Raw genomic sequence first — 15,121 nt, forward strand, 5'->3', positions numbered from 1 at the left:
ATTATGGCAACCAGGTATTTTACTCTCTTATGTAGCCTATGTATTAAACTGTTTGAGTATCTAACCTAAATAATTCAGCAGTAAAGTATCAAACAGGGATTCCTTTAATAAGCAAGGACACATGCCCATTATGTACTTACATGACTATGCAAAAGTCTTAGTTCAACCTAATTTTTAAAGCTACTTGTCTGTGTGGCAACAATTTATTTGCTAGTGAAAGCAATATACAACATTATGCCAACCAACACAAAAAAAGTAAAAGAAACATGTTGTGTTTAAAACAAGTCAGTATTTGAAAGTCCTGCGGTGAGTTGGCGCCCTGCCCGGGGTTTGATCCTGCCATGTGCCCTGTACTGACTGGGATTGGCTCCAGCAGACCCCCGTGACCCTGTGTTGAGATGTAGCGGGTTGGACAATGACTGAATGAGTATTTGAAAGTCAGTACAACTGAAGCAATTCACTTGGCTTCCATTACATTTAGTTTTAGGTGAATGTCATAATGTTAGTGTTGCTTTTGCTCCAAGGAGGTGTTAACTGTGCTTGTAATAAACTTTCAAGGTCATTACCATGCTGAAAAATTACATTTCTGATGCAAATTCCTTATTTCAAAGGTACAGCATGGTGATTTAAAATCTGTTTAAATTTCTCAGAAATTACCATTCCAAGGATTCTGACCAGATGCCCTATATCAATGGCTAAAATGTTTTAAGGAATTTCCTGTACAGCAATCTCTTGCTTATTGTTTATATCTGGGCCAGTGGTATCTTAAATGTAACATGCCCTAAAAACATTTGAGACTTCTTCACACAGTGTAATTTCCCACCAGATGAATGTGCAAAATGCTGTGTAATTACTTCACTGGATTTCATTCTGTTACTTAAGTGAGTGACCTTTAGGTCACTCATCAGATGCAGAAAACTTTTAAGGCCTTCCACTGTGTTTTTACGTAAAGACGTGGTGATATAAAAATATGATTTTATCATGGCTGTCAAAACTCGTTATCTTAAAACCTCTTCTTAAGGCACTCCACTATCTGCGATTACCATCCAAGGCATCCACTTATTTCTTAAATGGCAACCCAGCAGTTCCCATTTCACTATCACTACCTTATTAATTAGAATCAATTAGATAGATAGATAGATAGATAGATAGATAGATAGATAGATAGATAGATAGATAGATAGATAGATAGATAGATAGATAGATAGATAGATAGATAGATAGATAGATAGATAGATAGATAGATAGATAGATAGATAGATTATGCTGTTAGTGTAATTTAACAAATGCAGTGAATAGCTGGGGAGCTTTGAGGAGACATGTTAGAACCAAACCATATTTTTATATATCACGTAAAATATCAGCAAGTTTGTAAAATACAAGAATTCTTGTTATTTTTGCAGTATCAATGTTTATTTTTAGTTATTCTAATGATATTATAGTCTTTTAGTAGCAAACAATTCTGCCACGCAAGGACCTTTAATAATTTATAGGTTGTCCCAAATTTTGCTCAGCATTTCATTATTCTGTTGTATTTATTTTTCAGTATGGTTTAACGACTCTTTATATGTACTAATTCTGTATTTAGTAATTAGTATAATCTATACTTGCATTTTACCCAAGAATCTGTCACAGCGCTCTGCTCTTGCACTAAGTGAAGAATGCACTACAAGAAAAAATTGTATTGTATTGCATGAACAGTATATGCTGCTCATGAGGAAAAGGAAAAAAAACGTAAGAGTGGATGTTCCAATAATATTCACGGTCAAATAAAGAAAAAATGTATTGGTTCAATCATGCATGCTCAGTGTATATTTAAATGCTTGGTGTCCAAATGAATCCCAGGAACCCTCCATCTAAGCTTATATTTGCTAAATAAAATTTACAAATAAAATGGATGATGCACTTTCAAAGAGGCAAATAATGTCTTGCTAAAGACCTTTTAATCTAGGGTGTTCTCAGTAAGTTAAATGCAGAATAATCAGAACAAACTATATTTTATAAACCCCAAGGTATCTACTGTGGGGCCAAGGAGCACTCGAGCCTATGTCTGTTGTGTTTGTACAGGCTGCTCCATAAGCTTAATACTATGTTCTTTAAATTTTCTTTTTACAAATACTTTTAAATTATTCACCCACTGTAATATTTATCAGCTCTTAATTAAAATAAACTTTGGATTAATATGGTTTGAACCAATGTGGCAGGAATAATGTACCCAAGATTTTCTGCATCTGGCGTCAGATTTCCCTTAGAGGTAAACAATTTAAAATACAATTCAGTTTTTAACAAAAAGCTGTATAAAAAATAAATAAAGTGTGTTTTTTCCCCTCATATCACCTTTCCAAACATACTGTAGGCATGTCTTTCAGCAGTTCATTTGGTGTCCTTCAAGGAAATTTATAAATAGCAATCACTTGCAGAAAATTAAAACTAGAGATTCGGTATAGCCTGCAATACCTGTCAGCCTGTGACTGGGTGTTTGTCAAATATCATTACATGCTGCATATTATTTCTGAACATTAAACCATTCATGAAAAATGGTGCACACTGATCACATAAAATATTATATTAAAATACCAATGGAGATATTTATCTATATCAAAACAACCAATAAACAAAAAAGAGTTATGTTGTTCATATACGACTTCATGATTAGTGAACCAAGGGTTTTCCCTTATTAAGAAAACAGATGGAGAGAATAAAATCTGTTGTATGAAAGAGAAGTGGGGTCTAATTCATGTTAACAAGGCAGCATTTTTAATTTGAATGGGGTGGGCAAGCTTTCTCAGTTTTTTTTACATTTCTGGACAAGACGATTACAACGTTTTGTCCAGTTGCCTGCTTCTGGTGTCACATGGCACTCCATAACACCAGCCTTCAAAAAATGTAATTGATATACACTTGATTTTTAGTCTTGCTTCCAACCCATGTCCTTCTTCTCCCACTTCTCTTTCTTGCACCTTTTTCTTATTTTTAAAATGCTAGAACTGTGTCTTTTCCAAAAAAACGGGGCCTTAAAGAAGAAATGGAAAGCACTCAGTCAGACAACCGCGTCACATACGTGGTTATGTGATACAAGCTGGTTTTTGAGGGATGAATACATTTGAATGTACTTGCAGCAATGCTATATAATTCTCTTTTTTAATGCAACTGGGTCATATTGTAAAATATAAGTTCCAAAAGACTGCTGGTTTATTCATTACAGTACACCAGTTTTTATGATTGGCAGATCAAAGATATGAAGTTTCATATTACAATTTAGAAATTTATGTAAAGCACAGGACCCAAAAGAGAAACAAACACAACATCACACAGCAAATATGCCTTAATTATGCCTGTATTAGATTAAACATGTTTCAGTTAGACCGCTGTTAAACCAAGCTTTTTTTCTTTTAAATAGTAAGCAAAAATATGGATTTGTAGCATTAGCAGTTGATCTATTTAAATTTTTGACAATTAAATGACCTAAAAACTTCTCAAGTCTGAATATTAATATGGTATTGTCTGTCAATAAACCAGACATTTAAGTGAAAAGAAGGTCTGTATGTCATACTCACCCACACAGACAGTGAGTTATACCTTAACTGATGCAGAAAAAGACAAGTAAATAAATACCCAGCAATTAACAAATCTACTGTATAATAGTGAATGGTCTTGACTTACCTCTTTACCAGATTTGGAAACTGCTCGGACAGAGTGTTCATCCTTAAAAGTGCCTTTGTGGTTCAAAAACTTCACATTTCTGTGGAAACCAAAAGGAAGGTTCTCTGAAGTAGCCTTGCCGAATTTTCAGATTTGTTGAATGACTAAACCATTAACATTACAAACACTTATGCTACAAAAATGTGAAATTTAATCCTCTAAAGCAGGGGTGTCGAACTCCAGTCCTCGAGTGCCGCAGTGGCTACAGGTTTTCATTCTTACCATCTTCTTAATTAGTGACCAGTTTTTTTGCTGCTGATTACTTCTTTTAATTGACTTGACTCAGGCCACTTAGTTGTTTCTTTTTCCTTAATTAGCGGCCTAACAATAATGAGACATGAAACAAGCGGCCACATGACCAGCTCACCTGTGCCCATTACACAATATCTGAAAACAGAGAAAGGTGGAGGTCTCAGTAAGTCTGACCTCTTAGGTCATCAAAACATCTTGATGGTGTTCTTAGAAAAAAAACAAAAAATCATCAGTTTTAGAAATGTCTGCTGTGGCAGAAAGAATAATTAAATAACGGCTTTAATTAACAGCAAGCATTGGCTTCTCATTAAGAAACTAGTTGGAGTTTGAAGCCCCTGTTTAACTGGTCATCTGTTGGCTCGTTTCACATCTCATTTCTGTTTGGCTGTCACTTAATGAGGAAACAAATCAATTCAGAGCACTGAATCCTTAAAAACAAGGCTATTAAAATGAAGGGAAAAAGTGAATTAGCAGTGAAAACTGGTCACTGATTAGGAAAAGGGTTAGAATGAAAACCTGTTGCCACTGCGGCCCTCCGGGCCTGGAGTTCGACACCCGTGCTCTAAAGGATTGTACGGTTAATGCAATATTTAGTGGCAGTCTCAAATTGTATTCCTCTATCCACTATATTGGCTAATTAGAAACAGAAAATCAGCTTACTGAATACAAACAGGATAAGTGGATTTTCAAAAAAAAAAAAAAAAAAAGTTACGAGATTATATATTTGGTTCATTGTTATTGAGTAAAACCACCATTATAGATGAGAAAAGAGACTATGTGAAAACGTTAGGAGGCAAATAAATGCTATCTGTATTCGAGGTAATAATACAAACACAGTGTGGGGGGGAGCCTGAAATTGGCATCTCAAGCACAAATTACACATTCTTTAATAAAGATGGGTTGTTTCAAGACTGGCCAGGAAACAGTGCTGACGTTGCAGAGGCATTTGCAGGACAGACCAGAGGCTCTGCTGTAAAATGATACCAAGAGAAGTGACAGAGTGGGCAACATGATCTCTTTGACCTACTGCTGACCTAAATAAGCACTAGGAGCAAAAACCTGTCAAGGGAAATAGTGCTCTCTATGCTTTGATTTTTGGCCTTTTCAAAAGTGTACCAGTTAAGAGCAGATGACACAGATGTAAAGTATATGAAGATGAGGACATTTTGCAGCACTAACAAAAAGGGGGTCTCATTACTGATGATGAGCCAGTCATAGCACTCTAGGCTGCTTCAGCTCAACAAAGGCTGGACACAGTAGGAAAAACTCAGAAACTACAAATGGAGTCACACCACATTCCATGAGATCACCAAACAATTTATCTAAGAAAATACGTAGCTGTACAAGGAAAATAAAATTTACATTGTTGAAATTTCCCCCGTGTTGGGACAGCTAAACAATGTAACACACAGAGCCTAACAAACAAATGTCCTCTCCACTGTTACTGTTGCTTTGAGATTTTTTTTTTTCCCAGCAATTTGAAAAACACCACAAAACCCAACAGGGAAGCATAAAAGCAGCTGCTTATAGATACCTTGCCACATCTGCGTGATGTTGCAGTGACTCATTCCAGCACCTGTTTAGCTTGAAGCTATTTAACAACAGGGTTTCAGGAAAGAAATAACTAGCTATACTGGATCCCAACAAGATTTTTTTTCCAGTCACATGAAATGTTTCTAAACAAATCATCCCTGCAAGTTATAACCAAAAAAACAAGATAAGCTATAGGATTAATAGAGTTCCAAAGATATCTTTGGAAAGAATTATGCAAAGCAAACAAGGCCTACCCACTGGGAACAGCCATAAGTGAAAATGTATTTACTCACAGAACTGGTTCCACTTACTTGTCATTCAGCTGCACCCGATGCCCCCAGTTCAGAGATCTGATGTAGTTTTGTACTGCTTCAGACATTGTTGACCTGAAGTTATTATTTAAAAAGAAATAATAATAAAAAAAAAAGTTATACAGGCCACATACATGCAAAGCGTAACATTAACATGCAAGTCTAATCTACACAGAAATAATACCAGAAAAAACACAAAATGAAGCATGAGAAGATTTCAAGTTTTCTTCAATTCAAGCTCTGCTTTATTGTAAATGCCGTATGTAGCTCTCAGAACCATATCACAGGAACCTAAGCCAGGGATCTTGCTCAGTGAAAGCTCAAAATTAATCTTGGAGAGTATTAACAACAGTACTTATCATTTTCCTAGGCTATTTTATAGGCTATGAAGTTTTTTTAGTTTGACTTTACTCTTCATTACAGTATGGATCTGCTCTTGTATTAAATCTGAAAGAACTAGCAGCACCAGCAGAGTATTAAAAAAAGAATAAATTAAAAAATAAAAGAAAAAGCAGAATTTGCCTCATCAAAAGCACCTCTCCTCTATGTTAAAGGTTAATAAATAACAGAATTTTCAAATGATAATATCAGGTTACACTGTTGGGTCTCTTCCAGTATTCTGTAGCCTAGTCTCTACCTCAGCGATGTTCTATTAGTCCCTCCTATTGTGCAAAACTACTGACAGTAAAGGGTCTATCAAGCTTAAGTGTATGTGCACACGCCATATCTAGCCTGGCAAATTTTTCACTTCAAAGGATCCTTGTTTTCTCACTTTCTCAGAAAAATCTGCAGCATAACGCCCATTTGAAAGGGAGCAGAAGATTAAAAAACTGTGAATTTCCCCTTGGGATTAATAAAGTATCTATCTATCTATCTAAAACAGCATGTATATGTGAGTAACACACTATCTTACAGTCTTATCTTACGATCTCATTCAGAATAAATGTTTCCAAGCCTGTTTAATCCAAATTACAGTGGCAGAGGGCAAAAGTCTATCCCAGCATCAATGTGTGGAGGCAGTAAACCACGTGCTTTGCACATGGGACCAATTTAGCTCTGAGGCTAAGGATCTGCGCTGGTATCCAGAAGGTTGCCGGTTCGAATCCCCATCACTGCCAAAAGAGATCCTACTCTGCTGGGCCCTTGAGAAAGACCCTTAACCTGTAAATTGCTCTAGGGGCGCTGTACAATGGCTGACCCTGCGCTCTGACCCCAAGGGGTATGCAAAAACTAACAAATTCCTAATACAAGAAATTGTAAAAGGCGAAATAAAGAACAAAATTTTTTTTATAAATGCCTATAATCATAACTTGCATGTCTATGGAGGTACGGGAGAGAAAACTGGAACATCTGGTGGAAATTGCAAGACAGGGAAAAAAAATATGCAAAGTCCAAACAAACAATCTTAAATTGCGATCTTAAAACATAACACTGGATCCATGAGGCAGCAGCAATAGTTACAAATCAGCTGTACTGAAAAGAAACTTTGGAAAAATTGTACTCTAAGCACTAGGTGGTGCTCATGAGCCTGCAAGCACACATATTGTCTATTCTGATAAAAGAAAGATAGTGTGTATTTGCTACGGGCAAACAGCTCAGGTGATTAGTAAGGGAAAAAATCATGGTGAGTAACATGCAAAGGAGATCATCATCTGTAAACAAAACAGAAAAAGTAAAGAAAGTAAACCACACTCCTACATCAACTGACAAGCCAGTGATATCTCATAAGTGAAGCCATGTTTTGCCATTTGGCTTTGCAAGAAAAAAGTAAACTACTCCATTACGTGGTTCATAATCAGTATGAACTAGTTAGAAACATTATCATTTATTTCTGCAAGTAAGTGTAAGTCATATTACCAATCATGAGTAAATTGACCAGGAACAAGCCAACCAAACTTCTGGGCATCTTTCATAGCTCCACCCAAGAGGGCAGCATGATGCATCAGCTTCTTGGGAATGCAGCCAACATTGACGCATGTACCTCCTAGACCCCAGCTGGTTCCTAGAAATAAAGGCAAACAGGGAATGGAAAGTACATTGATTCTTCTGTATACAGAGCACTGAAAAAAAATCACCTAAGGTTCTCTGGTAACATTACCATTTATGCTTGTCTTGTTTAAAAAAAAAAAAAACAAACATTTTTTTCAATTAGTATATATTCAACTCAAATTACACCAAATCATTAAGCGGCCAATGCACTGGAATCTCTGTACAAAGTTTACAGACAGAAAATGATTTAAGGTACAGTACAGGTAAGGTACAGCAAAGGAAGGGTAGCACTGCAGAAAACCTCCCAGACATGATGAAATAATATAAAAAAACAAACAAATAAATGAATGAATAAATAAATTAAGGCTTATTGGCAGCTGAAGGGGTCAGTACAACTTGACCATGTAAAGAGGAAAGCAAGGACAGACACAGCAGAAACTAGTCAGAGATGCCTTGAGAGTATAAAACCAACTTAACTCAAAGTTATGAGGGTCATGAGGACCAAAATCTAGCCTGGAAGAATTGAAAATTAGGTCTGGATAAGGGCCACTACAGGGCACTGATGTAATTTAGAGTGCCACTTAACCAAAGACATGTTTTTGGGATGCAAGATGAAAACCTGTGCGTAAGTGGATGGAGCATGCAAACATCTCAAAGAAAGAAAATTGACTTGGATTTGAACCTCATCACTTTGGGGTTAGTTAAACAAAAAATGAACACTTTGATGAGCAATGTAGCCCCACAGTGCAATTTATTTATTTATTTTTATTGTAGGAGACATTGGTACTTTGTGCACAAAGGTTTTCCACTTGACAAAAATTTGGATATTCAAAGAAAGCCACTTAATTTTACAACTTAGGAATCACAATGAAGTTGAAACTGATAGAGATATATATATATATATATATATATATATATATATATATATATATAAAGACTGAGTCTGTGATGACCTTTAAACGCAGAGTGTCAATGTTTACACCCAACCACCTTCATAGGCATTCCAAATACTTCCTTGGTCTATTCTGCTGTCTGCATTGAAGTGTATGTTTGTGACATGCAATTGCAGCCCAAGTCATTCTCCCAACTGATGTTACGTTCATGTGCTTCTGTTCAGTTAGCCCAAGAAAGACTGATGGGCCAATAATTTAAATGTAAAACCTGAAGTGATAAAGCACAGGTAAAAGCCTTATCAAACAGTATTTAATGATGGGAAATGCCTTATTGGAGATGTGTTCGTTACTAATGTTATTAAACTAAATCAACATTTAAATTAAGGGGTTTTCAGAAACAGGATAGATACACACACATACATACATACTGCTGTATAGATATATGCATGCATAAATACACACACACATACTGTAGAGACACCACCTAATCGAGTAAAGACTGTGTGACCCTAGCAGAGGCAAAAAACTAAGTACATTATATATATATATTGCATAGTTTACTGTCAAATAATGCAAAGGGTACGCGACACGTGTTTCGCCCTTATTTGGGCTCATCAGGCGTACACACTCACTGTACCCCTCAAGGGGATCTGCAGGCTGTCAAATAAACAAACCACACACCATGGCACAATGTAAAGAGGCTTCGCTGCTGACGTCCGAGGTTCGATCCCCGAGAGGGGGGTGCAGTGAGTGTGTACGCCCGATGAGCCCAGGCAACAAGCAGTCCAGAACTCAAAACACATGCATAGGGTAGAAAAATGGATGAATTCACATGAATGCATACCCATTGAAAGCCACGTGCAGATGATCAAAACATTTGAAAAGCTCTAGTGATTGCACAATGATGGTCATAAAGTCTGATCTCTTACAGCTTCAGTTTACTCACAAAAAGTTTCACTGGTGTGACACGATAGATTGCAAAGTACAAGCAGCCTCTAAACACACAACTGGGCTGCCATTTGCCTTACTCAATGAAGGGAGTTCTATGTGGCTGATTGGTCCCTTACCCTAGGGTTACAAGGAGTCAGAAGGTAGGGTAAACTGGTGAAGGCCACACTTTAATGCCAGGTCAGAGCTACTGGACTATACAAAATGACAGACACAAGTCCACTTTCAACATTAAAGTCTGATTCATTTAATGTAAACATATATAGAATAACAAAAATAATGTACTTCCTCCTTCTGACCTTTTGGTGAAGGCTCCACAAAATCCAGCACTGCTACTTTCTTCCCAGACAATGCAGCTGCAAAACAGAAAGCAAATTTGACAAAATTACATTCAGAATGCTATTTTGAACAACTAGGAGCTGACTCAACAAGTTAACTACATGGCATGTTTTCACTTTTGTGGAAGACTAAATCTTTACTTTAAACGCTGGAGTTAAAATCAATATTTTATGTAGGAATAATCCACTTAAATTATAGCAAACAGCACTTGAGATTGTGAGGAGGCCTATTAGTGCCATGGTGGGAACAATAAAATAGGGTATATTTATAGAACAAAACCAAGGGCATCACTTCTGTGTTCAATTACATTACTTTTTGAAAGAGGTCTGTAAAGCAGTGATTTGACTAACGTTTGCAGTACATAGCTGAGTTAAGATGATGTGAAGTCAATAAAATATCATGGCCGTGATCATGTCTGGTGCTTGCTTGCTAATGACTTAAAATCATTTTCTGTTATACAGTTTTGGCATGTGCCATAATTTAAAGTAAAAAGGTTTATTTAGTCTTTCATGAATAACATGATGTACGTCCGTTGACCAGAAATAACAAAGAAATTTTAAAGAATTGCTCCATTTTTGATTATAGACTAAAAGTGTGAAGAACTTAATGTTTTGATTGAAAGCAAAGACAAAAAGTCAATATCAACATTAGTAAGGTAAATATTACCTTCTTTGGAACAAGCCAGACCTCCTGAACCTCCACCGATCACCAGCAGATCATAGTCAAACTTTGCTAAATTAAAACAGAAAAAAGAACAATATACAGTATTATCACTTCTTTGACTTTACCACGATATACAACACAAACAGACAAACACACAAACAAACAAATACGTTCAATGGGTTACACATGAGACTACCATACAGTATCTGTACCTTACTTTTGGAATTTAGATTTAGTAAAATAAATCATCCAAGGTGTAATGATTATGGGGGGAAAAGGGGGTGTGGGGGAAATCACAATTGTGTTGCATAGTAAGGACAAGGACAAAAGCATACATCATACAAAGATAAAAAGTAAGAGGACTGCTTGATCTCAGATGGCAGGTATTTTATCATGAATGTGGCCGTGATGAAGTAACACTGTGGCAAGGCCATCAAGCCTGACTGGAACAGAACTGTAAATACAAGTGAGACTTCAATGTTTGCTTTAGTGCTTCTGTCCCCCCTGGCCATCGGACCTTACTCTTTTCTATGTTAATTACTGTAATGTTGTCTTATTTTAATTTCTTATTTTGTCTTTTATTTTTCTTTTCTTCATTATGTAAAGCACTTTGAGCTACTTTTTGTATGAAAATGTGCTATATAAATAAATGTTGTTGTTGCACTCTGTAATCGATGCTGGGCTGCTTTAATTATGGGCTCACAGAATGTGGGCATTTCTTCTCCTTCTGTCTTATTTAGATTGTTAGGTTCAATTAAACAAGAAAATATAAAAATCTTTCAAACTAGGAGCAAGTGTCACGTTTATTACATTAAAGCCTAAGAGGTTAAACCCAAATTATCCTTTGATGTCATAAATGATTTTACCTTGTACCACCTTCACTTCCCTCCAAAAAGTAAGGACATTTCTATATTAATAAAGAACAACCTCCATTTGTTTGCTTTTTTTTTTTTATTTTTTATGCAGGTCCTGAAATGTCCCATGACATTTTTTTGACATACATGGAGGGCGTAATGGTAGTGCGATGGTTAGCATATTTCCTTTGGCTAAGCATTTTTCTCTTTGCCTCAAGTAATCCAAGGGTCATTTCTTATTATTTGGGGTTCTTTGTACCAACAAGAATACTGTAATTAAGAGTGATAACGCTTGGTAATACACAATAATCTACCATTTCACTTTCATCCCCAGAAAATGCAGGGTAACTATTAAACAGTTAAAATGAGGAACAATTTTGTCAGAATGTAAATAGTTATCAGTTTTCACACAGTTGTGCTATGTGTAAAAATGTAATCTCCTTTAAAGAATGCACTAATGTGTGTATATTACATTCTTAAAAAGACAAAACAATGAAACCGCTCGATTTTTCTAACTATAAAAATACAATTTCTCTCTCTCATTTCCTGAATGCCTAGATTATAATTTGGAGGTGTAAAACTTATATTGCCAATTGCGCAGAGCTCCACAACACAAAGCAAAAGACCAGGTGCCAACTCTTTTCAAAACATTACAGCAACCTTATTCAGGCTACATTTTACAGTCACAGTCACCATAAATGCAGTCTTGGGTACGGATTTAGAAATGGAGAAACAAGTAGGTTGATTATTGAGATCTATTTATTTTTACAAACTTTATTTATAACTGCCAGTGACAAATCTACTATATAATAAAACACTAAGGTCTGTGTGTGTGTATACTGTTCCTTAGAATAATACATTTGGCTTTGGTGACACGATCAAAAGAGGAAGTACAATTGTAAAAAAACAAAAAGAAGAGAAACCGCATTGGAGGCACGCTGACTGAGTCACCTTCCAACACGGGAAGTATAAAACTAGACAGGAGGTGAGAATGGCACCCTGAAAATAATGACAGAGTCTGAGAAGCAGCATTCAAAAGAGGGAGCATTCAGACACACGCAAATACAAAGTAAAGGCACTGAAGGTACACATAGGGCAAGAGATTGAACAGATTTTCAAGTTTTTCTACTACTTGTCTGCCTTTGACAGGCAGCATGGCTAGTCAGTTAACAAATAAAAGACAAGAAAACATTTTTTGCACTGCATACTGCTGCTGAATATTATACCATTGTATATTTGGTATAGTTTACATACTAAAATTTCCTCTGAATTTAATGGTTTATCTTCTACTCAAATCTACTTGATTAGGTCTTCTTCATTTTAATTATTGCAGAGGCAGCAGGAAATCGTGGGTTCATGTCCCGGATCCTCCCTGCATGGAGAGTGCTTTGAGTAGTGAGAAAGGCACTATATAAATGTAAAGAATTATTATTATTGTGAGGAAAAAAACACAACCAAAGCAGAATTCCAGTATACTTTCTATTAATGGTAAATAACTATTTTGAACTTTGTCATGCCATGACATTTTTAAATAGTAATATTTCCAAGTATAAGTGAGTTAACATTTCTAAAATAAGTGAAGTCTGTAATATCCATACGATATTCTTATTTCTAATATTTTGTTGTACTAAAAACTGGTATTGAACGGTCCATGCAATACTTCCATGTAAATTACACTTTAGTGAAACTGCAGGAAATTACTCACCAGAAAAATTTACAATACAATAGAATTGATTGTACTGCACAATACTAAATAAAGTGCATTAACTTATAATGCAAAGAAGTGGGAAAAGAGGAACAAGAAGAATATATTCTATGTTTATAAATAAACGTAGAGTAAAATGAGCAGGAAATTGAATCAAGGGAACAAATTCTACAATACCGAATTTGAAACTAAACACACTGGCTCAAGTGGACTAAACAAGCTGCAGAGACGGTCTGGTACATGGGGGCTGAATGTTCCAGGTTTACTGTGCGTGGTATTTGTGTGCCTGTGTGTTCATTTCTTTCTCAATTTTAACTTTCCACGGACACACACAAATACAGACACATTGGTACAAATCAACTTTTTTCAACGTTTTGGACATCACAGATTCAGAATATGAACGTAACACGAGAGCGAATTTATGGCAACATTCCCAAAATTCACATAACTTGGAATAAAAAAGTAGTACTAACAACAAAGCAAACGCAGGACGGCTCGACTACCAGCAGGGGGAGGGAATAGAAAAGCCATATAAAACTCATACCAGAGAGTACTTGGACGCACCACGGAGAACAATTTTGAAAGCTATAGCAATCGCTCTACTCAAATAAATCAATTAATAAGCATCATTACACCCACAATATAAAGTGAAAGAAACAAAGTCTGAAACAAAAAAGGGGCGACGTGCTGCGTTCTGGTCGGACGTGCGATTAACGGCTTCACTGTACACTGTACACCTAGCAGTGAGCGACCCTTAGTCAGTCCTGAAGGCTACAGCCATTTGCAGAGTCAAACAAAAATAACCCGAGTGCTGAGAACATGGGGACAACTGAGTGGGGACCAAATCTGTACAAGGTCTTCTACTGTAAGCCACAACCAGAGATCGTGGCGTACTCTACACCAAATTACGAACAGATGACTACAACGTTCATCACACGTGACAAAAGGTGAGTGAGAATACAACCGACCCCTGGAGCCGCGCTGCGCACCCAGGCAGCTCACGTTTGTCAACATCAGCGGGAGCGTGGAACAGTTGTCAGAAACGACGACAAACAATGAATGAGTCGGTGCGTCTTAAAATCAGTTTTCTTTTTAAATAGTATAATACGTACACCTTCTTTACAAAGTTAACTTCAGGCTTGGCTTAAAAAAATAATAAACTGAAAACATGTTGTATACAAAAAAGAGTTATAAGCAACCCTAACGAAGTTTACCTGACAGACACCTCACACCACTATGCAACTGGGCTGCCGCTGCCGCTCTCCGCCAAAGCCGGCACTGACCACACAACGCCGCCATGCTAGCAACGGCGTCAAACATCCGCCTTCCCGCCTGCAAGTTTAGCACGGAGCAATCGATGGAGACAGCAGGCATACAAAGAGACACAGAATCATCGAGCGCGCGCGGCGACCAACCCAATACAGGCTAGGCTGCACCAACCACCGGAGAATCATCGATACAGAGCGCGAAACCGGCCAGACTGCTTAATAGACCACCGAGCTATCGGTGGCCAGTGCGGAGACAACTTGGATGAGGATTTTTTTTTTCATGTTTTGAGTTTAATAGTTTCCTTATGTTGCAGCCATTTATCAATTACAGTGTGTAAAAACAAGCAGGTAACATGAGGTAGCTTGGATGGATAAGGAAAAATACCTTACGTAAGGTATAAAAGAAAGACACCCACGAAAAGTGCTTTAATAGTTATTAGTGAAAGGTATTTAGAAACAATTACTGATTTGATTCTTTCGAACTACCCATGTAAATGAATCGCTTCTTTAAATTCCAGTTATAAAATTTGAGACTGGTGCGTTGGTTTAAGTCAGTTAGCCGTTCTTGGGGTGAGACCCCCTCTGATCACATAAAAAATAATACATATACTGTATATATATATATATATATATATACAGTATATATATATATATGGGCGGCACG

At 36.7% G+C, this 15,121-nt stretch overlaps 1 protein-coding gene across 3 annotated transcripts in view; it reads right to left on the reverse strand.

Moving 5' to 3' along the window:
- The window catches only part of txnrd2.2 (thioredoxin reductase 2, tandem duplicate 2), a 53,054-nt gene extending 38,501 nt beyond the window's left edge, over positions 1 to 14,553 (reverse strand). For 2 of the 3 annotated variants that reach the window (XM_051921056.1, XM_051921057.1), the window contains exons 1-6: positions 14,404 to 14,553; positions 10,634 to 10,699; positions 9,928 to 9,984; positions 7,656 to 7,800; positions 5,799 to 5,873; positions 3,664 to 3,742 (exon numbers count right to left, since the gene is read on the reverse strand). In XM_051921056.1, the coding sequence (XP_051777016.1) occupies positions 3,664 to 3,742; positions 5,799 to 5,873; positions 7,656 to 7,800; positions 9,928 to 9,984; positions 10,634 to 10,699; positions 14,404 to 14,509 (528 nt within the window). In that variant the 5' untranslated portion in view covers positions 14,510 to 14,553. The remainder of the gene's footprint in view (positions 1 to 3,663; positions 3,743 to 5,798; positions 5,874 to 7,655; positions 7,801 to 9,927; positions 9,985 to 10,633; positions 10,700 to 14,403) is intronic. The other variant, XM_028825239.2, reaches the window with a different exon arrangement.
- Between the last annotated feature and the right edge of the window lie 568 nt (positions 14,554 to 15,121).

This window comes from Erpetoichthys calabaricus, chromosome 18 (assembly GCF_900747795.2).
Source record: "Erpetoichthys calabaricus chromosome 18, fErpCal1.3, whole genome shotgun sequence".
Lineage (NCBI taxonomy): Eukaryota > Metazoa > Chordata > Cladistia > Polypteriformes > Polypteridae > Erpetoichthys > Erpetoichthys calabaricus.